The sequence below is a fragment of the Phalacrocorax carbo genome, chromosome 2 (genome assembly GCF_963921805.1).
Source record: "Phalacrocorax carbo chromosome 2, bPhaCar2.1, whole genome shotgun sequence".
NCBI lineage: Eukaryota > Metazoa > Chordata > Aves > Suliformes > Phalacrocoracidae > Phalacrocorax > Phalacrocorax carbo.
In genome coordinates, this window is record NC_087514.1 from 52,561,876 (window position 1) to 52,589,779 (window position 27,904).

Genomic DNA, 27,904 nt, shown 5'->3' on the forward strand with positions numbered 1-27,904 from the left:
GCCGTCAGACGGGCGATGCCGGCAGCCGTGCCACGGGGGAGTCGGTCCCGCCGGCCCGCCGAGCCGCCCCACGCCGCCCCAGATTTCCTCCCCTGCGGGCGAGGCCGTGGCCGCCGCGGCCCGGCCCGGCCCGGCCCGCCCCGGCAGCCCGCCGGCGGGAGGAGGAGGCCGGCCCGCCCGCAGCCCGCCTCTCCGCCCGAGCCGGCCCCGGCCCCGCCAAGCCGGCTCCAGCCTCTGTCCCCCTCCCGCGCCCCGCAGGCCCCGGCAGCGGGGGCGGGAGTGCGGGGAGGCCGCCGGCGGCGCTGTAGCGCGGAGCGGTCCGCGGGCAGCGGGGGGCGGGCGGCTGCTCCTCCTCCTCCGCCTCCTCCCTCCGCGCTGGGGTGGGCTCGGCCGCGGCAGCCGGGCTTCGCTGCCGTGCCCTGCCCTGCCCTGCCGCGCCGCGCCGCCTGTGCGATGGACTGGCAGGTGCTGACCAGGGAGCTCTCCCTCTACCTGGAGAACCAGGTCCGCGTTGGGCTCTTCGGCTCCGGCGTGGGCTTGTCCCTGGTGCTGGGCTTCGGCGTCGCCTATGCCTGCTACTACCTCAGCAGCATCGCCAAGGTGAGGAGCGGGAGGACGGCCGGGCGGGACGGGGGCCTCCGCGGGTGTCCCGCCAAGGGGGGACCGTCCCGGCAGGGACCGTCCAGCGAAGGTCACCTCGACCCACCCCCGTCAGGGCAGGCGGCCGGCGCCCTTCTGGCGGGGAGAGCGCCGGCACCTAGCATGGCCGGGAGGGGGGCCAGGGCGCTGCGCCCGCCTCGTCCTCACCCCCCCGCCCTCCCCCCCGTCCTTCCTCTGGGGGTGCCGCTCCGGGGACCCGGCTGGCCGGCATCCCGCTCGCCCCCCGCGCAGGCCCGTCTCCGCCGCCGGGCCCCCCCGGGTCTCTCGGGCTCCCGGTGAACCGGTGAGGTGTCTCCTCCGCTGGGGCCCGCCGCTGGCCCCCGGGGGCCGGCCGGCCTGAGGGAGCGCCCGCCCGGTCCTGCCCGGCCGGGGAGAGGGGACGGGGCTCTCTGGCCTCAGGCGTCCCCGGAACGCAGTTGTGCCGGGGGGAGAGCTTGGCTGGGGGCGATGGTTTGGTAAGGCGGGGGGGTGGGGGTCAGGAGCGCTCCCTCCACAAAAAACCCCGACCTCTTCGGTTTACGCACAGGTTTTGCTGCCCTTGTGCCAGCCTTCGGTACCAATGTAAATACCTTTGGAGCCACCCTCGCAGTGTTTTGGGGGCTAGGACACTCTCACGCGTCTTCCCGTCAGTAGTCGTTTCACAGATAAATTAGGCATTGGCAGATTACTTGGCTACAGCGAGCCTGATCTGATCTCAAGTGGCCCCATGGTGAGAGCGCCTCATTGAGTGCTTAATCAACTGAAAAAACGCATATCAAAAGATTTATGACGCTTGAAGACGTATGTTGCCACGGTCCTTCACAGAACCGCTGAGAACATAGCCTTCCTCTTCATCGAGAAGAGGGCACTTGATTTTGGTCAGAGGAGCAAAATGAAGGGGGGGACGTGCCACTACCACTGTGTACGTTTAACAGTTTTCTTTAAAGCATCCATTGCCCGATTAATGCTTGTGTGTTGGAGAGTCAGTGTAAAAGAGAAGTGTAAGGAACGTGGTTGCTAAAATGTGAGATGTTTGGTATACAGGGATTTCCGCGTTAATTGGTATACAAATGGAAGCTGTAAGGAAAACCGCTGTATGCAGAAGGTTATTAGAGATGAGTAACGAATGCAGTTCTGTACCGTACCATGAGATGGGAGGAGGAGTGTCCTACCAGGTTAAAACAGGTACTGCAGATGCACAGTCAAAATACATGGATTAAGCATCATTTCTGTGCAATGCAAGAAAATTGATTCAGTAAAATATTTCTTGCCTACAGTGTGGTTTTGATTTGTCAGTGACAGAGACAATGCTGGTAAAAGGAGAGCTAGAATAGCATGTTAGTAGAAATAGGTGAAGCATCCATTATATTTAGTGTGTTTCACTTTTCAGCTGGGCATTTTGGCATTTTGTTTGGTTTTTGTTTACTTTTTATTAATTTCAGTTACTTTCATTTCCTTTCTTTACCATGAAAGTAAAAAGCATTGGAAGTGATTATATGAAAACGGTTTACTGGGAGAGGATTTAAACAAGCTTTCATTTATTTCTTTATTTGTTTAGTGTTAATGTTTGTTAGTTTGTTTTATATGAATGCCCATGCTTGACTGCAGTCTCTCTTCCTAGAAACCCCAGCTGGTGGCCAGCAATGACCGTTTCTGCCGCTTTCTCGAGGAATATTGCCCTGTTGTGACAGAAACTTACTATCCCACGATTTGGTGCTGGGAAGGTCGCGTGCAGACACTCCTGCGTCCCTTTATCACCTCTAGACCCCAAGTACAGTACAGGAAGTAAGTGCTTTTCTTCTGGAAAGTGATTGATTGGGTAGCCAGCAGTTACCTTACTCTGGCTGTGTCACAGCTGCTGTCATTGCTCAAGCTTGTGCCCATTGTTTTGCTTTATGTCTGCATTTACAACTCCATCACAGATGTGGAACCATCTCTATCCTGGATTCAATATACAGTAGGTTTAAAAGGTCAAGGTTCCCAAATGGCCCTATTTTATCTCAGAGAGCTTTGAAGCACTGAAATATCAGTGACAGCATAGGAACTGATGTGGTTATATGTTCACAGAATCATGCAATGGTTGAGGTTGGAAAGGACCTCTGGAGGTCACCTTGTCCAACCCCCCTGCTCAAGCAGGGCCGCCTAGAGCCAGTTGCTCTGGACCGTGTCCAGACAGCTTTTGAATATCCCTAAGGATGGCAACTCCATAGCATCCCTGGGCAACCCATGCCAGTGCTCAGTCCCCCTCACAGTGAAAAAGTGTTCCCTGCTGTTCAGAGGGAACCTCCCGTATTTCAGTTTGTGCCTATTGCCTCTGTTCTGTCACTGGGCACCACTGGGAAGAGCCTGACTCCATCCTCTTTGCACCCTCTCTTCGGGTATTTGTATACATTGACAAGAGCCCTGAGCTTTCCCTTCTCCAGGCTGAGCAGTCCCAGCTCTCTTAGCCTTTCCCCATAGCAGAAATGCTCCAGTCCCTTAATTATCTTAGTGGCCCTTTGCTGGAGTCCCTCCCAGTATGTCCCTGTCTCCCTTGTACTGGGGAGCCCAGAACTGGACCCAGCACTCCAGGTGTGGCCTCACCACGCTGTGATCAGTCATCACCCTGTGTGGTGTGTGACATGCGTCACACACACACTGTGTCAGATCATTCACACTGAGTCACTCAGTGCTGAATAGAGGGGAAGAATCACCTCCCTTGACCTGCTGGCAACACTCCTCCTCATGCAGCCTAGGAGGCTGTTGGCCTTCTTTCCTGCGAGGGCGCATTGCTGGCTCATGTTCAATGTGGTGTCCACAAGGAGCTCCACATCCTTTTCTGCCAAGCTGCTTTCCAAAAGGTCAGCCCCCAGCCTGTACTGGTGCATGGGGTTGTTCCTTCGCAGGTGCAGGACTTTGCACTTCCCCTTGTTGAACTTCATGAAGTTCCTGTCAGCCCATTTCTCCAGCCTGTTGAGGTCCCTCTGGATGGCAGCACAGTCATCCGGTGTTTCGGTGTTTGAACACCATCATTTTGCAAAGGTCATGCAATGACTGTATCTGTTCATTGAACCAACACGTTCTACCTTAACCATAGCATGGCCACATTCAGCCTTGTTTTGACTATATAAAACTTAGGGGATTTTCAGAATAACTTCTGCCTGTGGGGTTTACGTTGTGTTCTTTGACGCCTAAATTCTAAGAGGGAAAAACCTTATATTTATTGTTTGTCCTCAGCTGATCTCTCTCACACAGAAATGAGACTTAGCCTGGCAAATGAGGCATTTGGCACAAGACCTAAGGAGAAGTACTTTTATGCGCCGGAACCTGGATGCAGCACAAGTTGTTTCAGCTCTGTTTGCATGGTAGAATAGATTTAGCATTTAGCAGCTTCCCTTAGTTTTAGTAACTAGGAAACATTTCAGTTGTGTGGCCATGTCCACTTTTTCTAGCCCTTCTTGTATACTCTCTATTTCAAGGTTTGTGAGGGAAGAAACGTAGTTCCATGGAGCAATGCTTATTTTGCACCATTTGAGATTGTGTTGGCAGTACACACCAGCATTGCATCTACTTCCCATTACTGAAAAAGGGCAAAGCTGAGCTAATGAGTCCAACAAGGCTGATGAGCTTTAAAATCTCAAATGAAAAATTAAATGCAAGGTAGGCTTATGTTTTGGTAGTTCCTACACCAACTCCCTCGTACAATGTCTTCATTGCCAGGAAGAGGGAAGATGCTGTATGTTTCTAAAAAAAGAATGAAACCTTCTTGTCATTGTTTAATGCATGCTTAGCTTCTTGGGATATTGTATTTGTTGCATTCTTAAGATATATGGATTAAGAGTGCATTCTAGCAAAGTCTGGAGATACAGGATGAAAGATATAGTAGTGTGTGTCTGTGTTCCGCGTGTTTAAAACGTAACTAAGTGCCATCATTATACATGCTGCTTCTTTGGATAAAAAGAAAATGTGGTAAATGTTTAACACATTGCCCGGAGTGCTATCAAAAGATTCTCAGATGATCCAAAGGGCATCTACAGCACACAAGCCTATATAAAATAGAAGGCAATGCCAAAAATCACATTAGTTACAAGCTTCCAGTATATCGGCAGCAATTCGTGAAAGGACAGCTCTTCATTTATTGTGAACAGGAATTACTCCACAAATTGACTGTGCTAACTCATGTCAGCTCTAGGCATGGCTCTTTCTGAACAGTAAACATGCAAACAGACCTGCTTAGGTGGCACTTTGAGTATTAAAACATAATTAAAAATGTAGAATTCATGCCTGGTGATTTGTACGCTGTAAGCACTCTTAATAGTATGCATGTATTTTTCAATCTAATCAGTGTTGTCTTAAAATGTGCCTTTCAGTGAGCTCATTAAAACAGCAGATGGAGGACAGATTTCGTTGGATTGGTTTGATAATAATGACAGCTTATATTATCCGGATGCCAGCACAAGACCCACTGTCCTGCTATTGCCTGGCCTGACAGGAACGAGCAAGGAATCCTACATTCTTCATATGATCCATCAGAGCGAAATGCTGGGATATAGGTGCTGTTGTATTTCATTGCTAGTATTTTGCTTCTTCTACTAAGATCAAATATAAGTGTGTATATGTATAAAATGCCTTCCTAAGGCAAATGAGATCTACAGACATTAGTTTATATAAGAAAGTATTAGTAGTAATAATAATAATAGTAGAATTATGTAAGAGGCAGTGCATTTGGAAGGACTGTTTTAGTATCTACAGATGTGCCCCAGAGACTGCAGTGAAAGCAAGCTAAGTCTGCATAGGCCTTTGCTGCTGCTTCTTAAATTATAGTATCAGTATTCGTGTTACCTTTACACTTCCTAGAGAAGGGGTTTGTATTCAGCTCCAAGACGACTCGTGTGGATGGGTTGCTGGCAGCAGGCCTCGGAGGAGGTCAGCTTCTGAATGCTAGAATTGTTTGATTCAGCAGCCTTAAATTCGCGAGCACAGAAGGCAGAGCTAGCCTACTCTTATGGTGGTGGTTAAGGAAGAGGTTTGCCACTTCTTAATTGTTGCTTCTTAATTTAGTTTTGTTATTAAGGCTTCTGGTCAGAGTTGGGGAAAATAAGTGGATTAGTTGATGAGTAGATTCCTTTACGTAATCATGTTGCTGCTGCTGTGCTTTAGAATAAGTTGTCATCGTTCCAGGATCTGTATTTGGAATATTACATTTTGTCTTTGCAGATTGGCTTCTGGTACTGACTCTAGTAAGTCCTTCAAATATGTATATATGAGGTTTTTTCCTACATGTCTGGCTCTCTCTTCTTTGTTTGGAGGTTTGGATAACTGCTTTACTAAATTATGAAAGTAAAGTACCACTTTAACTCTTCAAAGCACTTTTAAAATCACTTTAAAACTTACCAATAAAAAATACCAGAGGAGAAAAGCCCTCCAATCAACAACTTCTTACTATTAAGTTTTTAAGTATTCCTGAAAGAAATATCTGCATTTGATCACCTAAGGAAAGAAGGTATAGCATTAAAAAGTAAACCTTTAGGTCAGATTGCAACAGAATGCTATAGTTTTGTTTTTAAACAGTGACATTTGAGAAAAATACTGAAAAAAAGTAATTTTTCATTAACCCATCTAAAATATGTATGTTATTTATGTGTATATGTGTATGTATATATTATTTAACTAAATTATTACAGTGATGGTAGAAGAGTAATAGAAAAGTAAGATTTATTAAGAAAGCATAGATCCTTAAATCATGGTAATACTGCTAGAAAATTCAGAGACTCCCACCAGCATACAGAGAACAGGAACTTCTGCTATACCAGACAAAAAAAAAAATCCCACCCCCAAGAACCTGCAGCTCAGATGCAGCTGGCATCATAATTTTGATTTGGCTCATTTCTTGCTATTTAATACAATTATGTAGCTTTGGAGGACGTCTACACATGGATCTCTGACGTTCTTTTTCAGAGCAGTGCTTTAGGCTTGGCCCTGCACTAGCAGAGCTTGTGGCTCATATTTGGCCAGCTCAGAGTCAGGCAGAACAAGATGCATGTACCATCTTCAGGTAAACCCTGGGGCTCTCATCCTGCAATCTGACCTTGACCAGCAAACCACAGAGTTCATACAGAGTCCCACTGCCTTCAGTGAACTCCATTTTGGTGTAAAGGTTGTTCCACACAGGTCAGACTTTAGGATCTGTAGGACTGTAAATATTTATGTGCTGAACTTATTCACAGAACTGGCTTGGTTTTCTTCATGTATTTTCATTTTTTGTGTGTGTTTAAGTTATCTTTTTTAGAGGAATGAACAATGTGTCTAATTGAATTTACTGTCTCAATTTTTAGATGCGTGGTTTTTAACAATCGGGGAATTGCTGGTGAGGATCTTTTGGTAAGAATGACTTCTAAGATAAGCGTCTCTCACTTATAAGTGGTATATATGAAATCATTTGTGTTTGTGGCTAGATTTAAATGAGAGAAACACGAAGCATGTGTTGAAAATGCAGAGAGGAGAATTAGTCATCTGGTAGATCAATCACGTGCCAATATTCATCTTTTATTTTAAATCTCAAAGAGGTCAACTGGTCAACACACAATTTTTGTGAACATTTTGTTTCAGGAAATAATATAAACTATTAATAACTGTAACATTAAAATGAACATTCCTTATACTTTTCTTTCAAAAAATACTGTGGTATCTAAAATGCACACATCCAAGAAGTTCTGTTCAATCAATGCAGTTTTCACCCGTTGTTTTAACATCCAAATCCAAATATAAGCAGTCATAATTACTTTCCCAGCTGCCAATATGAGTTTAAACTAGATTTTGATATGATTAAAAAGTTGTGCCATTAAAATTGATCCCTGTTACATGTTATTGGATTAATGAACCAGATTTTTCTGAATAGCCATATCCTAAAAGTTAAATGTGTTCTTGTATTTTTCTCACCAATTATGACACAAACTCAGCTACAAAACACTTTTTTTGTTTTTAGGACAGGCATACCATGTTTGCTTGTGGAACTGGCAGTTCCACAAATGACAAAAGTCTTGAAGCTAAATGTTTTTTGCAACTAGGGACAAGGAATGATGAAATATTGCTGAATAAGCTTTGTTTCTTCATATGCGTTTTGTTGACAGTTCTGCAGCTGGAATGAATGTGCATAATACTCAGTATTGTTTTGCATTTTTCAATCCCCTGGTTTCAAATTTTAAAAAGCTCAGAAAGTTTTCCCATAATCAGATAAACCATTTCAATGCAAATATTGCCATGTTAAGAGTAGTTTTCTGCATACTTTTGGAGATGGATCTACAAAGCAGTTCTGTGACACACAAAGTCCTTATTGATGAATTTTGGAATCGCTGAGAGAAAAGATCCCTTGTTTGGATGCATTGTGTGTATTTTACTGTAATCGGATTTACATCTTTAAGCTTTATAAGATCTTACTGTGAAGCAAACCAGCTGAAATTACCACATTTTCTGCAGAGGGGTTTCTACGTTTCAATATAAAATCCCTAGCTAATGAGTTTGAAGCATAGTTGAGCACCGCAGTAGAAATTAGTCATGCAAGTAGTTCTTTTTCTAGTCTCTCTAAAGATAGATTCATATTTTCACCAAATAATAGCTATTTAAATAATTTGGTTTTAAAATGCTGATCTTGTTTGTTATTGAAAGTTACTGTTATGGAATAATCAAATATTAGATTGACCACAGCCAGTGTGAGCTAAGATGGTGTTTTGAACTATCTTCATACAGTGAGTAGATAGACAGACATTAAAGTGTCACAGATTAACTGAAATCAAAGTGCAGCATATCTCTCTAGGTTTATAAACTTTTAATCTAATACACTTTCACTTAGAATACATTAGAACCTAGTTACCAAAAATAATTTATTTTTCCCTGTAAACTTGACAATTTAATTAAAATAAAACACATTCACACTGTTTATAATTAATAGGTGTAAAACAGTGAAGAGTGATTCATGTGGATGAGAACTACAAATGCAACATAAATGGAAATTAACAATGTCTTCAGTTTTAATTACCTAGATTTAGATTTCCTTTCCTTTTTTTTTTTTTATTTGACTTCGACATTTCAATATTCTTGTTAAATGTATTTTAAGTAATTAGCTTCATCTAATTAAACTTGTTAAAATTGCCCACAAATATCCAGGCTGTTTAGCTGAAAACCATTTTAAAAAAATCCTTCAAAATCATTGTTGCTTCAGGCAACAAATAAGTTCAATTAACTCATAATTAAGTGCTTTTATATTTAGTTTTAATGTTTATACTGAATTTTGGCAGGCCAGCCACTGCCTATAGTTAAGTCAAGGTCATTAACATGTTTAATAGCAGCTCTATAGTTAAAAGCTCTCTTGTGCTGTAGATGAAGTCTAGAGAACACCATTAGAAAAAACTTACTTTACTGTGATTCTTACTGTACCTGAAAGGAATTACCTCCCCTATACTGCTCCAGATAGCCCCCCAGGTCGTGGCCTGTAGCAAGTGAGGCTCAAAAGCTGTGCTTGTCCTTCAAGTAAACTGGGAAGGGGTTACCCAAATCCAGTGATGCCAGTGGAAGCCATTCCAAGTCCCAGTTAAGGATTTGAAGAGATGCTGGTGGTAGATAGAGAAGGGATAATATGGACGTTTCATTGCTTTAGTTAATAGAGTGTTTTAGTAAATTAGGTAGATGGCACTGGTGAATTTATTTATCTGTTTGTTTGGTTGCATTGTGTGTAGAATCTAAATATTGGCTACTTTTCAATGCTAGCTGACAGAACTTGAAATTTAATATTTTCTTTTGCATTTGAATGTGCATGAAGATGGTAAAATTGTCATTAAAACTTTGTTTTCTGTAAATTGCGGCCTCTATGATGTGTTTTCATTTCCTGAGGGTATTTTAAAAATATCAGTGCCTATTTAGTCTGATCTAGTTCTATCTAGTTTAGCTTGTAGCCCTGTTCAGATTTCATCTGATGACCTCGTGGTTGCAGATACTGAAGATATTTGTCACCTGTTTTATTTCGTAATGATAACAAGTAAACTCCTTCCATCTCCTTGTGAAGTGCTCTGGGTCTATATTTGCTATTTAGTGAAGCTTCGTGATAAATGCTAAATTTATCTTGTTATATAAATGAACCACTGTTCAGTTTGCTTTGTCCTTAAAGGATAATACAAAAGCTTATGATGGCATTTTTCTCCATGACTCCTTACAGACACCAAGGACTTACTGTGCAGCTAACACAGAGGATTTAGAGGCCGTTATTCATCATGTACACAGCTTGCACCCCTCAGCTCCATTCATGGCAGCCGGTGTTTCTATGGGAGGGTAAGGTATTACGTAACACGTCTCAGCTTAACTATGATAGTAAAATAAGACTGTTGTAAATTATTACTTTGCAACACTTGCATTGCTTACTGAACTGCAACTAACGTGGGTGCATCTCCAACAGACACTATTTAAAAGACTTTCAGAAACTTTGTGTCTTTGAGGCTTTTAGCTCTGTGTCAAGGAAGGTTGAAATTGGCTAACATTCAAAAGTTGAGCGGGTTGTAGAAAGACAGGAAAGACTGACAGACAGATTGACAGCCAAACAGGTGGGCAATACAATCTTTGGAAACTATGGAGGCTGTCTTTGGAACAGAGGGATAAAAAATAGGAACTAGAGCTATGTTCCTTAGTAACCTCTGGAAATTCCACGATTAATCTTCACTCTGTTTAGATTCTGCAGTGTGTGGGTAGGTTAAGCTGGAAGAGATACAGGTATCTGCTCTGCCTGGCTCAGAAGCAAGGTGTAGTATTGTTGCTCAAACCAGTATGGGTTGATACAGCATGTGGTATTACGACTTGCTGTGTCCTGGCTTTTCTCCAGAAAGCACAACTAGAATAGACAATAATAGCACAGTTTCTTAGAAAAATTACTGCTAGAAGCTAGGAGAAATGTTCAGACAGCCTCTTGAACGAAAATCGTAGGAGAAGGGGACTTCCGTTAGAAATACTGCAGACAAAGTGGTAACTTCCTGAGGCTTCCCTTCTTTCTGATAAATGTTATGGAGGGTGGGCAGATATAGCCCTGTATATTGACATGAATCTGCTAACAACTTGTAGGAGCTTTGGGATAAATACAGATTTGTTCAAGCAATATAGTTATTGAAAATCAAATAAGTAACTTGGAAGCCTTTTAAATCAGGCCAATCTTTTTCCATTTGTGTTGCTGGGATTTTGCCAGTATCTTCGGTATGAAAACATATGATTCTCTCGATTATGTCCGTTTCTATCTTGCTGGGAAGCCCAAAATTGGGCACAGGACTCCAGATATAATCTCATAAGTGCCAAATACAGGGAAATTATAATTTCCCTAGACCTGCTTGTTTTGCTCTTACTAACAAAGCACAGCATGTTGTTGTCTTCATTGCTGTAAGGGTGCATTGCTGAGTCATGTTCCATTTGCCCAGGCCTTTTTCAGCTGCTCTCTGTCCAGTCATCATTGGTCCTAGGTGCAGGACTTTCCTTTTGCTTTTGTTGAACTTTATGAGGTTTCTGCCAGCCCATTTCTCCAGCCTGTTGAGGTCCCTCAGAATGGCAGCCCTGTCTTCCAGCTCATCAGCCAGTCCCCACAATTTGACCTGCAAGCTTACGAAGGGTGCTTTCCATCTCATCATCCAGTTAATGAAGACGTTACACAGTATTGTCCCCATTCCTGACCCCTGAGGAACACTACAAGTATCTGGTCCAGCCACTCCATTTGGACTTCAAGTTTCTGATCACAGCTCTCTGAACCTAGTGGTCTAGTCAGTTTTCCATGCACATTGCAGGTCACCTACCAAAACCATGTCCCTCCAATTTGGCTGCATGGAGACCATGGAAGACTGTCAAAAGCCTTGCTAAAGTTAAAATAAGCAACGTCCACTCCTTTCCCCTAACCAGCGAAGGCAGTCAGCTCATCATAGAAGGCAATCAGGTTGCTCAGACATGCTTTGTCCTTGGTAAATCCGTGCTGGCTGTTATCAGTCACCTTCTTTAGCTTTGCATGCTTGGAAATGGCTTCCAGAGGATATTCCCAAAGCACTGAGGTTAGGCTGACCAGCCTGTATTTCCTCCTCTTTGCCATTCTTGTAGAAGGGTGCCTTTTTTTCCAGGCATCAGGAGTATCCCACAGTTGCTGCAACCTTTCAAAAGTCACAGAGAATGGTCTCGTAACGACATTGGCTGCCTCCCTCTGGAGCTTTGGTGTACCTCACCTGGTCCCATTGACATGTCTGTACTCAGTTTGCATAACTGGGCCCTAACTTGATCTTCCTCTGCCATGAGTAATACTTCATTCTTCCATCCTCTCCCACTAGGCACAGGCCTAGTAGGCCTGAGAATCTCAGCAGATAGCCTCTGCTTTTTATAAATCTTGTGTCACTAGGTTACCTGCCCTGCAGAATACTGGTCCCAGGAGGGATTAAAGGCTGGTCAGCCTACCTCAGTCCTTTGGGAAGGTCCTCTGGAAGCAGTTTCTAAGCATATGAAGGATAAGAAGGTGACTGGATTCATCAAGGACAAAGCACGCCCAAGTGATCTGATTGCTTTCTATGATGAGATGATTGGCTTCACTGATGGGGAAAAGGAGTGGACGTTTGTTCTGAGCCTTTTTTTCTACCAATGTACTTACAGAAACCTTTCTTGTTGCAAAAGCCTTTTTCTCCAGCTGAACTTTAGTTTTCCTAACTGCATCCCTGCATGCTTGAGCAATGACTGTTTCTTCCAGGCAGCCCACCCCCCTTCCACCTTCAGGATAATTCCTTCTTGAACTCAGGCAGGAGTTTTTTGTTCCTCCATGTGGTCTTCTGCCACTCTTGCTCAATTTCCTGCACATCTGAATGTACCACACTTGTGCTTTATGTTCAGTTATCCTTAAGGTCAGTCAAACAGTTCTCCCAGATCACTTTGCCTATCAGGGCCTCTGACACAGGATCCTGCCAACCAGATCGCTGACCAAATTAAAGCCAACTCTCTCCAGCATTGTCATTCTGCTGCTTACTTTCCCCACTCACTTTTGATCTTAAAAATCCACCATTGAATTATCTCAGCAGCCAAGACTGTTCTGCACCTTCCTATACCTGTCGGGTTTTTCCTTACATGTGAGTAGCAGATCCATAGAACTTTTTCGCTATTTGGGTCATTGATTGTGTATCAAAAGATTGTCCTCAATACTCTCCAGAAATCTGGTCTGCTTGTGCCTTGCTGTGGCAATTGATGTTGGGATGGTTACAGTTCCCTGTGCTTGGTGATTATGGAGTTTCTTTTAGCTGTCCAAAGACTTGGATTCTCTAATTCCTCCTCTTGACCAGGAGATCTATAGCAGACACCCACCATGATATCCCCTTTGTTAGCCTCCTGTCTGGTTTTGACCTGTTTGCTCTGAATTGGCTTACAGCCTGCACAAGGGAAAAGTTTTGTGCATTTAAATGGCTTCTTTGTCTAAGGTGCAAACCCTCCTCCTTGCCTTTCAGGCCTTCATGAAGAGTCTGTTTCCATCCATAATAGCATAGTCTTGTCTGCCTGTGAGTCCTCCATGTTGCTGTGATGCAATAGCCTTGTTCTGTGACTACACACAGTCTTCTAATTCCTCCGATTTTTCCCATCCTGTGTGTTCGTGCATGTGCTGGCACATGAGATGGTCTGCAGTCATGCAGCTTTCTCAGGGAAGTGGGAGAGCCTCCCCCATTATGCTGTCCCTTGGGTGCCTCAACAGGGCCTGCTAGGCCTTCACTTCTTCAAGCTTTGTTCTCCATCCCATGACAAACCCAGTTTAATACCCTCCTTTACAAGGTTAGCAAGCCTGTTGGCTCTTATCTCACTTGGCATGCTATCTCTCCCCAGCTCAGACTTTTTTGCATGCAAAGCATGAAATAACATGTTTCATTGGAAATGGTGAAAGCCAAATAAGCATCTGCAGTAGAGGCTTGCTTCAGTGAAGAGATACAGATTTAAAGCACAGTAGTTCTTCATGGGTAGCTTTTTGTGTGGTGCACCATTATGCTAGAACTAAGAGGGACAGGGTATAGGAGGTGAAGAACCAGGTTTCAGGGCTGAAGGTGCAGTAGAAGCTAGCTGTTCTACAACTGGTACAAAAGACCAGTTCAGCGCTTAGTGTCATTTCTGTCCTTGGCTTAACCTACTTACGGTATCCTAAACAGTGGTGAAGTCTATTAGTATGGCGTAGGGGGTCTGTGTTGCGTTCCTGGCTCTTACCTCACCACCACTGCTGGGTGATTTTAGGCAAGATGTTCCACTTTCCTTTGCCAGTATGTTTTTAAAGTCCTGAATCACAAAGAGAAAGCATATGCTTAATTGTACAGAAAACTGGAAGAGTCTCTAATCATCCACGTGGGGACTGTTTCCATGCTTCAAAATTAAAAGGAGCATTTGCATGTTTAAAATTAAGCAGGAGCAGAGATCTCACCAGGGGTATATTGGGAAAATCATCCACTTTCTCAATCTTGCAACAGTTGTTATTATCTGTCCCTTTTCAAAATATTCTGAATGGCCAGTTAATCTATATAGTGTACATTTGCCCAATTAAGAAGAAAAGTAAACATTCACTTCACAAAGGTGTAAACGTAAATAAAAGCCCACTTGTTCTACTGATTTTCAGTATATATTATTTTGGAAAGCGACTTTGTCTTATAAAGATTCCTAAACCTTCCCCCTACCACATCTATTCTGTGAATGCCATTAGAGTAAGCGGCTTTTTCTACTACTGCAACTTTTTTTTTATTGCTTTATAGTTCAGTGTTCTTACAGTACAGGGACTGGTCACTCACAGGTTCCTCCTCTTCTGTGGGTGAGGGGGAACATGCGCTACCTACCTCCAGTATGTGCCGCAGGTGACTTTCCTCCTTGGGCTCAACTGTGTGAACTGATGGCAGGAGCCCACTCCCAAGTGCTGTTTGCTGTTCTTTTCCTGCTGGTTCCTACCAACTGGCAAGTCTTTGGTATTACCAAAGACTGGTTTCTCTTTTGCACTGCTGTCCTACGATCTGGTAGGTAGTGCATGGGAATAAAGTCTCCATGATGGCAGGCTGGTTCATGATGTCTTTGCTAAAGGTTGCTGTCTTCTGAAGTATGGTAGATGAAGCCAAGGTAGAGAGTGTTGGTGGTCCAGGGAGCTACATTAAGTTGTAGAACTTGTTATGTTTTGAGTTAAAGGCTTGGCATTAAAATGCTGGTTGTAAACTCTGGGGCCTCGGGTGGTAAAGTAAGGCTTACAGCTTTTCTGCTCATATTTTTCTTTTACTCTCTTTCTGCTATTTTAATGTTCCTACATTTGAAGGGTGAGGTACTGGTGAATTCTCCCTTTTTTTCAACTCAGCTATACATCAGCAGTAGAGACTGCAAGTTGCAATTGCTCAGAGAGGCAAGATTTAAGCCATTTATTTAGCTCATAATTTTGTTTCATTAGTTTGTTTTTTTTTTTATTATCCAACACTTCATTCTTTACATACTTTTTGTTAAAGAACAGCTGTGTTGTCTCATATGTGTGAGGTGGGGTAAAGGCATTACCTTCGACTCAAAAGACAGCTTCATAGTGAGAGAGGCATGCCAGGAGCAGCTTGCATTTGTCAGGCACACTGATCAGATTTATCAGATCAGGAAGACCAAGAGCTTGTAAAGCAGTAAAACTTACTAACAGCTTGGGAATACCTGTTCCATGAGTAAGATTTATTTGACCTTTTCCTCCCTTCTAGTGATATAAGACTAGTACATCTCTATTTATTTCTAAATGCACTCCTACCTGCATCCTACACTACACTCAGTTCCTCTCTGATAGTAGAGAAAGAAAGCAAACTTCATGAGCCATATGTTGATTACATTGACTACCTTTTTAGAAGTATTAGGCGCAACTGTAGAGCTGATACAAGAAACTACTGAAAAAACAGACAAAAAGGTGGCTGATTGTTATATTTGCTTGAAGTTGAAGCAAACAATTTGATAGTATATGTGTTTCTGTTTTTCATTTCTGTTTGTAGCATGCTTCTTTTAAATTACCTGGGCAAAACTGGCAGAGACACTCCTTTAATGGCAGCTGCAATTTTCTCTGCGGGTTGGAATGTTTTTGAATCTGTAGAATCTCTGGAGAAGCCACTAAACTGGCTTCTTTTCAACTATTACTTGACTACTTGTCTACAATCCTCTATCAGCAGGTGAGTTGCCTTCAGAACTATTTAGCAAGGTGGAAGGACGTTAGCATGAGGTCTACAGCAGGTATAACAACATTGGCAAAATTAATGCTGTAGCGACACTTCACATGGCTATTCTGTGTGCATTCTTCTGTAAGTTTTGAAATCAAAGGATATTTGCAAGAAAGATTGTCATCAATGTGACTAAATTTCTCTGCTCCTCAAGGGACTCGGCACAAGACCGCTGTACTTCTATATTTATGGATGAAGTAAATGGATTTTTAAATTTTTTAGACATGTGCATATTGACTTTGAGTATATATGCATATATATTAATTCTTTTAAGTTGGTGTTGTCTGCAGAAGCATAGAAAGGATTAATTCATCCTTTGCTTTATAAAATTAGGGTGTATTTTGTATTCCCAAATATTTAGTTCTTTTATCTTTGGCATCTATCTCATGGCTTATGCAGATTTTTACTATGTTGCTGGATGTGCCTGCATATGAATGAAGAATTCTTCTGCTCTTAGATTCCAGACAGGTTTTTAACATGATAGAAAATTCAAAATAGCATATTTGTGTTAGGGAGTTATTTCCATAAATGTATCTGTAAAGCAGAGAACTTCTACATCTGTTTGTATAACAAAAAACAAGTCCTCCAATTTTCTTCTCTTTCTTTTTAGGCATCGACAAATGTTGGAGAAATTATTTGATATGGATCTCGTGATGAAGGTATGTGAAAATGCTGCATCTGCTTTAGCTGGATGCTGTTTTCAAAATGCTGACATAGTTCCCTATTTGAATTCTGTACTTCAGGCTAGAACTGTGAGAGAATTTGATAAGCAGTTCACTTCAGTCATGTTTGGCTACCGTACAATTGATGATTACTATGAAGATGCTAGCCCATGTCGCAAGCTGAAGTCAGTAGGAATTCCAGTGTTATGTCTAAACTCTGTGGATGATGTTTTCTCACCAGGTCATGGTAAGTTTTGGCTTTTAAAAATATATTTATCTGTATATGCAACCGTTAAAACAAACTACATAGGTCTGAGAATGAAGTCAGACCTATGTGCGAAGGTGTGTTTAAATGTTACTTGTACATAGGATCAAAGCCTCCAGGGATGGATCAGTCTTGTCGTTTACTTACGGTGTAAGACACATATAAAACAGCTGATGATGGAGAGACCTGATTAGTACAGAATGCAGAAGCACATGGGTTGGCAATCACTAGCCATTAGTAGACTTTTTACAATCAAAAGGAAGAAATACGCACATTTAGGCTGTGAGTTATCTTACTGTAAGGAAGATATCAGATGTACTGCCCTCTCTGAAGCACCCATTTCTCTTCACCAAGTACGAAGAGAGCCTATAATGAGGAACTCACATTCACATGTCTGGACTGTAGACATTCAGAGTTCAATGAAAGTGAAAACAGGGTGGGGGTTTTTTTTGTTGGTTGGTTTTTTTTGTTGCCATTTTTCAATCCAGTCCTTACAAAGAGTGTCTGGAAGTTGCTTATGTTTCAGATGATGTGAAATCCTCAGCTGTTGCTCTCAGTGCCTGAGAGAGAGTGCCACCTCCAGTGCCTGAAAATTAAAAGTAAGAAAAAATATAAGTTAGCATGTAGGACAAAATCTAGGGTAAGGGAAGAGATATAGATAAGGTGAGCTCCTGAAGGAGGCACCTTGAAATTAATAAGAATCTAACTAGAAGATGAAGCAGCAATATCAGCTAGTAACAGATAGGCTGAAAACTCAGTTTTCCCTTTTCTTCCTGTTTTCTGCCAAACACATGATCATTTGGAACATTCTGCTTTTGATCTGAAGATCAAAACCCTGTTGCTAACTGTCTTAAAAAGATATGCTTGTTCCTGCGGTCTGGTTATAGTGTCTGAGAAGAGAGGGGGAACAAAAGCTAATGTAGGGGAAAACCACTACAATGAACAGCTGGTTGAGGTGACAGTCTTCAGCAGTGAACACCTGACACCTTTAAATATGAATATTATAGACTTGATTTATTTCAGAGAAGTTTTCTTCTGCCACCACAAGTCAGGTGAGATTGTGGTAGAATGAATCATAAAACCAAAGTGAGCAGGCAAACAGATTAGAACAACAAACCGAAGAATGAAGGAAATGGAAGAGACTTTGTGTGTGTTTGTGTGTGTGTGTACTGTTTATCTGTGCGCAGATGTACAGCACATAGAGAAACATGTACACGCTTACGTTACTATTTATAGTTCGAAGACCTGTTAGAAACAGATGTGACGTGAAGAGAAAAGGGCCGCTTCAGTAGAGTGCACTAGAAAAAAGACTTCTCATCTTGAACAAAAAGTGTCCATGCTATGCATGAACAACATAAAGAGGTGACAGCCACCTAATATGAGTGAAAAAATGCTGATTCTTGATTAGCCAAACTACCTATCCCTTACACTGGCCAAAACAAAGGCTTAAAAAAAAAAAGTAAAATCTGGGCAAACATAGCAAGATTCTTCCAGAATACTGCAGCCTCCTTTAACAATTTGCGGTTGGGGGACTTTCTGAGACAGAGACAGAGTTAGTCCCTTTGTATTTACTAGCCTTTGTGGGTTGTTTCTTTTTTTCCTGGAAATTGGCCAGTTGCTGTTTGTGTTATAATCATATGATCCCCTGGAAATGAGAATGGATGGGGCCGTGACCCTAAAATCTGTGTCCAAATATAAAATCTGACTAGTGATTCTGAAGATAAATTGTTATGGGTCTTATGACCCTGGGGATAACTTTCCCCGTAGTACCGCAAGGTGGGTGATCTGCTGTGCCGTGCTTCTGCCATTCAGTATCTTAGGGAACAACAGCTTCACCTCTGTGTTTAGCTCTAGCTCAGTTTGTGGTTTCTGTTCTAAAGTGAAGTAGTAACTGTGGCAGGAGTAGGCTAGCTAGTTAGGACAAGTAACAACAGCAGTGAACCAGCGTGCCTCTGTCCCTGGAGGATTCGTTAACCTTTTCCAGCTTATTATCACTGGGACTGGGACCTTTGTTAGCTAGATTAAAGCTAGGGCAGATACTCCATCCCCTTGTCTCTTCATTTTAGAATAAAACCTCCAGCTCTCCAGAGCCAACCATTGACCTTGACCCCATGAAATTTAATCTGAACACAATAAAACACTTTTTCACTGTGAGAGTGGTCAAACACAGAGAGGTTGTGGGATCTCCATCTATGGAGTTAAGCAAAACCTGACTGGACATAGTTCTGGGCAACTTACTCTAGGTAACCCTGCTTGAGCAGTGGGGTTGGACTAGATGATCTTAAGAGGTCTCTTACAGCCTCAACAGTTCTGTGATTGTGTAGTAGCCAAAAGATTGAGTCCCCTAGAGTACAGCTGTAGCAGATCCCTCTTCTCTTGAAGCTGGTTTTTAAAAGAAACACAACTCTTGGTGAACAGTTATAGGGATGGTCTCTTGTGTAAGATTAAGTATCAAACCTATTGTTAGAATGCCTTAGAAGTCTTGCAGTGTAGAGCGGGGTAAGGTAGAGCACCAGCACTTCTGAAACAAGAAGTTCTAGAGTCTGTTGTAATGACTGTCCATCCTCTCTTAAACTCTGACCCTAACCAGCCTTCCTCCATGAAAATGTTTGGGTAGTTAGGCTTCATTTATTCCTTTTTCACAGAGTTAATGCTGTTGGCTGTAAATCATTGTCCTTGTGGTGACAAGTTTACCTTAGAAAAGGGCCACCAGGACAATGTTGATTTATAGCTAATAGCATGGCTCTGTTATGTGTGTCTATCCTTGGCTCCTTTTTTGTTTGTGCTATACACCCTCAATGTGAAAAGTTGCACTGGCAGGAGACACAGGCACCCTGACTAGCAGCATGGAATTGATGGCGGCTGCCATCAGTTACTGGAGTTCATTCATCTTGACACTTTCACGGGCTGTTTTATATTAGCAAACATAAAGGGCTGGTGTTAACTCTGGGAGGTGACGTTATTTTGGTAACTGGCTTGTTTTTTCTGACTTAAAAGCATGTGGACACACGTAAGCCTGTGGCAACCAGAGGCAGTTTCCACTCACAACTGTATAATGGATTCAAAGCCACAAAATTTCTTCTCATCCAGACCCTAGCCTTTTATTGACTTTGGGGACTGGTTATTTCATGCCTCATCTCTCCCAGTAATGCCTACCAGCTTTTAAGCTACCTTCCACCTCTGTTGCAGATAGCTGTAGTTCCCGACAGCTGGGAAACAGGCCCAGAAAACTCATTAGGGAGAAAGCTGTGCCAGAATTCCTTTGTGTTTAGAGACCTCTTATAAAGCCAGCCACAGCTATCTTCCTATAACAGAGCTTGGGGGATACAAACCTGAGTCTGCTTTGTTACTACACAGTATGGACCTAAAGAGGGACTTCCCTTAAAAAGCACAGATGCTGTCTCTGTTGTCTCTTACCACCTGATTGTTTCTTCTCATGTAGCTTTTTGGTACACTTTGTACTTCCCAGCAATTATTTTTGAATATATTGTGAAAATGTGACCTTTGATCTCGATCCAGTATTGGGAAGAAACAATTCATTTGCAGTCCTTCCTTAATGTTGCTGTTTAAAGTTCATAGAGCTTGGCAGCTGAGGTATCTGTAGTTTAATTCTGGAATGCAGTTCTCATATTGCATAATACTAACTACAGAAAATGAACACTTTCGTCACTGCATGACACTTCTCTCACTATAACTAATTTAAATGAGCCATTGCTTCAGGCAATAGGTAATATGACGGAGTCAAGCCCTTATATTTTGTAAGTGACAAAAATAAATCAAGAAGGTAGAATGATAGCGTTCATTATCAGTGTAACATTCAACTTCTAATCTGAAGTGGCATTTTTCTCCTTAGAGACTTTAAGCAGTGTGTTAGGCATCTGACTTAAATTTCACTATACTACTGCTTAGCTAATTGCCACTGGTGAGCGTTGTGCCCAAGCTGAAAGCCTGCCCTTGAAGCTAAATATCATGCCAGATCCTTCCTGACACCCTGGGCCAAATAAGCGCACGTCTGAAGCTCAGTTATACCTTTTATTGAGATCTCTGAACCTCTTACATCCCTCTGAATCCAAACTTGGAGTAATTGCTCTTAGGTGTGACTTTGCATCCTCTTCAGTAAACAGCACAGTTGAATGAAGTTGTCTGGAGAGACCAAATGGCCAAGGAATGGCCAGACGGATAACAATTAGGGTAAGAGTTTAAGGAACAGGGAAATCAACCAAACAATGGAACAGAAAGTCTGACAGCAGTGACTTATTTAAGCTGATGCTGCTTCACATGTATGTTTTTCTATTGTTTTTTTTTAAAACACTTTTTGCAAAGAATATATAACAAATTGCTTTTAACAGGATAATTCTGCACATATGTGTTTACATTGTGGTTCTGTGATCACAAATAACAGGTCTGTGCCTGCCGGCTCAAACCGCAGTACAGATTTTGGTCAGTAGAAGCATAAGTACAAGGTTACATGTGGACAAAAATGAACAGTAGTATCTTTTGGCATGCCATCCTATATCCTGGAGTGCATCACATCCAGCGTTCCATTCATCTGTCCTTTACATTGCAGACTTTGCTCTGTTACGTTGTGGGTTTATTTGTGGATGGCTAACAGTCCCTAGAAACAGGCCTTGAGAAAAGTACCACGCCACTGCCAAGCATCATTTGCATTTTGGCACTGGAGACCAACACAACATTTTCAATTCTTTCCTGAGAAGCTGCAGAGCAAGAAACTCTGCTGGGAAGGAGTCATACAAATGGTAACCCAACTGTATCAACTGACTATGCCAAGGGCAGGCTCTCCCTTCACTACAGGGGAGGCAAGAGCAGAGAGGTGACAGCAGGTCAAACCTGGCACCTTCTAAAAATCCTCACTGCAGATGGAGGCAAATGACTGCATACTCAGCACAGTGCTGCAGCTTGTGGTAAGAGCGGTGATCTGTGGCAGAATTCTGCTGTAAATGCATGATAGTTAGAATAAGGAGAACTTCAAGATGGGGAGGATGACATTCGTAAAGACCTGTGAGTGTGGCTCGCACCCTACCTGGCACAGAAGATAACCTGTCTCCTAGTGCTGGTAGGCTTCTAGGAGAGAGCTGCTCTAGCTGCTCGGAGGCAGGCAGCACATGGCACCCACTACAGTATTGCCAGTCAGTTTGGGAATGAATAACCACCAGCAAACTGATTTGGGAGGTATCATTACGCGGCAACCTCTGAATGACAGGTATGCAGAGGTCACGGTGAGCTTTGCCTGTAAGGCCTTCCCCAGCTGGGTTGGCACAGCACAGGAGACATTTATTGTTTTATTATTATTCCACACCCCCAGACAAGTGCTTTCTCAGCAAGAAAGGAGAGATATCTCTCTCTCTCTCTCCTTTGACGCTAGTCTGGCAAAGTGAAAAACCATTAAGCTTTTGCACAATCTGAGCTAGTCAGGAGGTGTGTTCAGGCCAGTACGCAGCTGATCATGAGTCTGTTAGGATCGACGGAGTTCTCATGTTGTCTCTGATTCTTGGAGATTGAGTCTGTCTCCTCACACACACACCCCCATAAGTTTGCATATAAGCCTACCCATTCGTCCCCTCAGTGACCAGAGAGGCAGCTGCAGAATGGCCCTGGAAAGTGCAATTCACTGCCTGAGGCAGGAACGGGGGACTCGGGCTTGAGTCTGATCCCCACTTCACTATCAGGATTCTGTTTAATGTGGCCCATGCACTGCTAGAGGGAAGAGGAGCAGATGGCTTGGTACAGGTAAGCGGGCAAATTCCTGTGCAGTTGGCAGAAGCTGACATGAATCGTAGTAGCCGCTGTCTTTGTACATGGCAATGTGTTCATCCCAAGAATCCAAGGGAGCCAGATCAGAGGCTGCTGGGCAGATTAACTGAGGCAAAAGTCCAGACGAGAGCTTGCTGAGTCTGGAGTCTGAAAATGATGCATGTGTTGGATTGCAAGATATAATACATTGTTTTCTGCATCTCTTGTTTTCAGCCTGTGCTGTTTCCCAGTCAAGGCTGGCAGACCTTATGCTTTTATTTCATTGACTTCTCTTTTTAGTCTTGCCTCAGTATTGCTTTAAAAGGCCCAGATGCTGCATGTAGTATTTTCAGTTTTCCAACTGAACAAAGGAAAAGTCAAGGACTTTTTGTAGAGAAAGTGAGAAGCACCATTTTTTACAAAATCACTTGCTAAATGCTGGAATCTATAAACTACTTAGATGTCTGCAACTTTGAAAGGAGGAAAAGAGTGAAGGAAATTAATAGTACTGAGTAGCAAAGAATCTCATGTACTCTGCAAGAGAGTCCCCATTGCTCTCTGGAGCATGCTCTGTGCTCCATTCAGGGCACAATCAAGTACCTTACGTTATGGGCAGGAACCTTGTAACACAACATTCATAAAAGACACTAACCCTGCCATGGATGTGGTTGGTTTAGCATCTGTGCTGGGGCTCTGGAGTGGAACAGAGCATGTCGTTCCACCACTGCTAGTAAGGACCTCTGAGGCGGCACGGACTGCTCTCCTGGCTCTGCAGGTCCAGTGCTTCTGCCCTGATCTATTTTAAGTTGTTCACAACAATCATTGCATTCAAGATCTCTAGTGACATGCTCTGGCTTGATGGGAGGTGGGGGGGTGGGTGGTCCTTCTTTGGCTAAGGAGTGGGTGCTTTACTATAGTTGCTGAAAACAAGGGCAAATCGGTATCTGACACACACACAGAGCAATGAGCCTGGCAGCACCCAAACGAAAGTAAGGAATTCTGCTAAAAAGAAGGTAGTGATGTGCAGAGATAATGACCTTTGAGATAGTAAATGTATAAAGGGGTAGAGGAAAGCAGGCGCCTAGAAATAGGAGTGAGTGGGGAGGCGTCTGTGAAGGAAGTTCAGTCAGAAAGGGATGTGGACAACTGAGCCCCCCCCAAAAGTGAACCTGATGAAAAGTCTCACTTCAAAAATACTTTTTAATAAATAAGGCAGCAATAGAAATCCTGCAAATGACTCACTGCTCTGCATTGTAGTGCCAAGGCGTTTTTACTTTAGCAGTGAATGACCTACAATCACATTTATTTTCTTGTAGAATCATAACCTTTTTTAGGCAATACAGTGAAATTCCTACTACTCGCTTCTGCCTGGCAGAAGCGTGTCATCTTTTGCATTTTTTTTTCTCTGTCAGTCAATCCTGAATAATCAAAAAACCTGTATGAATTTTATTTTTTTCCCTTCCATGAAGTTCATCATTTGAAAACTGGAACTTTGAAAGGCATTTTTACTGAAATGTATTGAGTTTCTGCTTGTTCAGGAGTATATTTAGCATACTTAAAACTCCAGAGAAATATGCTTAAATAACATATTTGCACTCTTGATAGAAAAATTACCACAGCTCCATCAAGCTCCACTGCTGCGTCAACCAGTCCATAAGATAATAGTGTCATCCCATCATACTGAAATACTACTTGTAAAGTCAGGCTTTCTCTGGTGTCAGTCTGCGCTGACCTTTATCTTCTTTTGCAAAGGGAACTGCCCAGGTGATAGCACTGATTAAGCTACACATCTGCACAAATCCAAAATAAGATGCACTGAAGCCCCCCCTCCTGCACATTTCAAGATGAGCGCATGTCTCTGGTGTAGTTCCGTGATGACTTTACGCTCACTGTAGGCTGTCGCTGCCAGGGCCACCTCACCCCAGTCCCCATCTGACTGTGCCTGCTGCCATTCATATATTGGCGTTAGCACAGAGAACCAGACCAGGAGGCTGATCCGGCTGAAAACTAACCCAGCAAAAGAAACATCCTTGTAGTATCCAGTCTAATAATCTAAATTCTGAACTAAACAACTTCCTAGCAGTCACTATTCAGCAGAGAACCACTAACCTACTGGGTGACAAGGGGCAGCTTTCTGTGTCCATGTGCAGTTGTTTGCCCTTCCTCTTTTTCTCTTGACTCTGCGTGTTTAGTTTACGAGCTCCTCAGAGCAAGAACCATCTCCCAGTGGGTTTGCATGGTGCAGTCTAAACATGCAGGTATAAATGTATGGCAAATCAGATATAATAATGATAATAACCCAGGATCTTATTTAATACTAGCTGATAGGATATCTTAAAGATGAAATCTTAGCATAACATTAAAGGTTTTGTGTTTGGAGTGTCCTGCAGAAAGAATAGGATTCACAATTAAGGTCCCAGTTCCTCAGTTTTTCCAAATATTGCAGCACAGGTTAAAAACTACAGGCTTGATCATTCTTTTACTTACATTATTTATACCAGACCATAAGTATGCATTAACATGGGTGCTGTTCCATCAGTGGGACTGGAAGAAAAATGAAGCCCAGTCATTTCTGAAACTTACAGGAGCCAGAGGAGTCATACAGGTAAGGCGAGTTAATGATGAAGAGAGAAGGGGTTTTTAACACAACTATGATTCTATGTCCAGCAGTACATTTAAGCATATGTTAATATTGTGCATATTTATAAAGATATCACATGAGAAACATTGAAGAAAAGTTATTCAGTGCCTGTCACTTCATAGAAGGATACGGACTTAAACCTTTTTTCCCCTCCTTTTAGCTATACCAGTAGAAACTGCCAAACAAAATGCAAACGTTGCTTTGGTTCTGACTTCGTGCGGAGGCCACATTGGTTTTCTGGAAGGAATATGGCCGAGGAAGTGCACTTACATGGACAGAGTCTTCAAGCAGTTTGTGCAAGCTGTGTTTGAGCATGGAAACAAAATCTTTAGCATGTAGCTTTGGACCACTATTAGAGCACAGTGGCACATTCTGACAAGGGCAGTTAAGCTTAATGCACAAATTTTAACTCCTGTAAGCCAGCAAATGGATAAAGTCCATTACTACATGCAAAAATATTTTTTGCCTAAGATTTTGTAGCAAGAAACTAAATATTATGTTGTCACTTTTATATTTATTTTTAATATGCCTTACTAAGAATGACCTTAAATGAAACAACATTCTGCATACGTCAAATTGCACTTAACCAAACCATCAAGTAAACAGATTATAATTCCTCAGGATTTTAATTTAAACCAGTACGTATTTAGGAGACTTGATTTATATGGCTTTTAATATTAGAATGGTGACACTCAACATATATTATCCTGTTGCACATAGTACAAGTTGGCCCGTTCCTTAGGGCACTGATGGTAAAAAGCTTAAAATATGAAAACAAAAGAAGGAGGGACCACAGAGAAGCACTGGTTCTTCATATAAGACAAAACTTCAGCATGTTATTCCATGGCATTAGATTGATACCTGCTTTTGCTGTTCTACCATGACAGTATTCAGATTTAGGGCTAGTTATTGTTTTTTAAACTATGTTGATGCCGTACTTGTTTTACATAATTATTTTTTAAACAGCTAATTTATAGTGTTTACATATAACCAAAAGATTCCTTTAAAACAGTACTGTAATAACTTATGTAATTAAAAGACATCTTGCATTTCAAAGTTCACTTAAAGCTGGGTGTTGTCGTAGAATGTACTACATACTTCATATAACTGGTAAACTCGATGATTCTATCTGTTATATTACCCTGCAAGACCTTTTCAGTTTTGAAGAATAAACATTAGAACATCAGGAAATTATGCTATAATCTGCTTTAAATTAAAAAAAAAAAAAAAATCAGAACCCTTTGTCTCTGCTATTGTTTCAGATAATTTCTAAAAATAAAGTAACAAACTGTTTAAAGAAGGCTGGGAGCTGGGTGGGGATGGGAGCCCCATCTCTCTGCTTAGTTTATTTGATCCTTTGTCAGCACTTTGGCAACAGGTTGTCAAATCATTGAAGCCTTTGCAAACAGGTTTCTGCCCTAGCGGCTTACAAGTTTGCGAGGCTGACTGGGGCATCACTGTTCTCAGCCCTGAAACAGCGTGAGAGCCAACGTGGACCTCTGAGGAAAAAGGACAGTTGGGTAGAATGTATTTTGAAACTGTTGGGAAGTCCTAATTTAGGGCATACTGAAATAAAAAAGAAAAAAGCTTTTAACCAGCTTCTGTGGAGCTCCCACCTTGTGCTGACCACTGATTTGGGCCTGGCCACACAAGACAAGTCAGTAAAGATGCCTTTGCATTTTTATCTTTTGAGCAGGGTCAGTACAAAAAGAAAATGCAGATTAAAACAAAGCAAGTCAGGTCTTTTGTCTCAAGCAGTACGTGAACAGTCCTCTCGAAAGGCATGTTTCCTAGTAACAGCAAAGGAAGAACAAAAATACTTTTTGTCTTTAGAAAAAAGAAATTGGGACATGCTTTACGAAAGCTCATTTTGTAAGGTGGAAGGTTAAATTAAAAAATTAGAAAGTGCTTTCAAGTGTTGACTTTTCAGACAAGCATTGGCCCTTGCCCAAATAATAAAATCTGGTTTTTTCTCTAATGAGGAAAATGAGAAAAATGACTTGTAAAAGCAAAATGAAAATTTGTGCATGTTACTACAATACATTAAATCAGCATATTAGTAGGGTGCCTTGTTTATTCTGACATTCATTTCCAGTTTTTATGTTCATACAAAAACAATGAGCAATAAATAGTGTTTTGAGCATTATATTTGTAACATTGGGTGCAGTACTGTTCAAAACTCAGCATCAAGTATTAATAAAAATAAAACCACTTATCTTAAAAGCACACTGTACCATTTAAATAAAAGTAACGTGATTAACGGCAGAATTTCTGTCTCTTTGCGCTTTTTTATTTCATTTGGGTCCAATCCCATATACAAATCTCCATGAGACACTTCCCTTTAAAGCTATGTCTAGCAAACCTCTATGAAGTGGGGTTTTCTCCCCAAATGTAGAGTGTTTTAACTTACACCCCATTAGGGAAAATGCATTGTTCAAAGCACAGTGTGCAAAGTGGCAATAATCAAATTTCCTTACGGATATCTTCAAGCTCTCCCAGCGAGATTTTCTGAAATACACTTACCTCAGGTCTTGCAGGGGACACACAAGCTAGCAAGAAGTGCCCTAAAGATTTCTGCTATGCAATATCTCTCTACCTTGTGCAGAGAGTTTCACCTGTAAGCCAAAATACTGACTCCAGAATGTGCCCTCTATTCAAAACAGTGTAAATTCATAGGGTCTTTATTTAGCATTTCATGTGATCTGAGTATCCAGACGGCAACAGGGATATGAAG

At 42.1% G+C, this 27,904-nt stretch overlaps 1 protein-coding gene across 2 annotated transcripts; it reads left to right on the forward strand.

The window, feature by feature from the left end:
- ABHD3 (abhydrolase domain containing 3, phospholipase) lies at positions 1–27,438 on the forward strand. 2 transcript variants are annotated; one of them, XM_064442889.1, is made up of 9 exons: positions 1–600; positions 2,261–2,424; positions 4,989–5,171; positions 6,954–6,999; positions 9,827–9,939; positions 15,630–15,803; positions 16,462–16,510; positions 16,595–16,760; positions 25,331–27,438. In XM_064442889.1, the coding sequence occupies exons 1-9, from the start codon at positions 16–18 to the stop codon at positions 25,507–25,509; spliced, it is 1,659 nt and encodes a 552-aa protein (XP_064298959.1). In that variant the 5' UTR covers positions 1–15; the 3' UTR covers positions 25,510–27,438. The 2 variants fall into 2 exon arrangements, with proteins under 2 accessions (XP_064298959.1, XP_064298960.1); XM_064442890.1 differs by lacking the exon at positions 15,630–15,803.
- Positions 27,439–27,904: the final 466 nt, after the last annotated feature.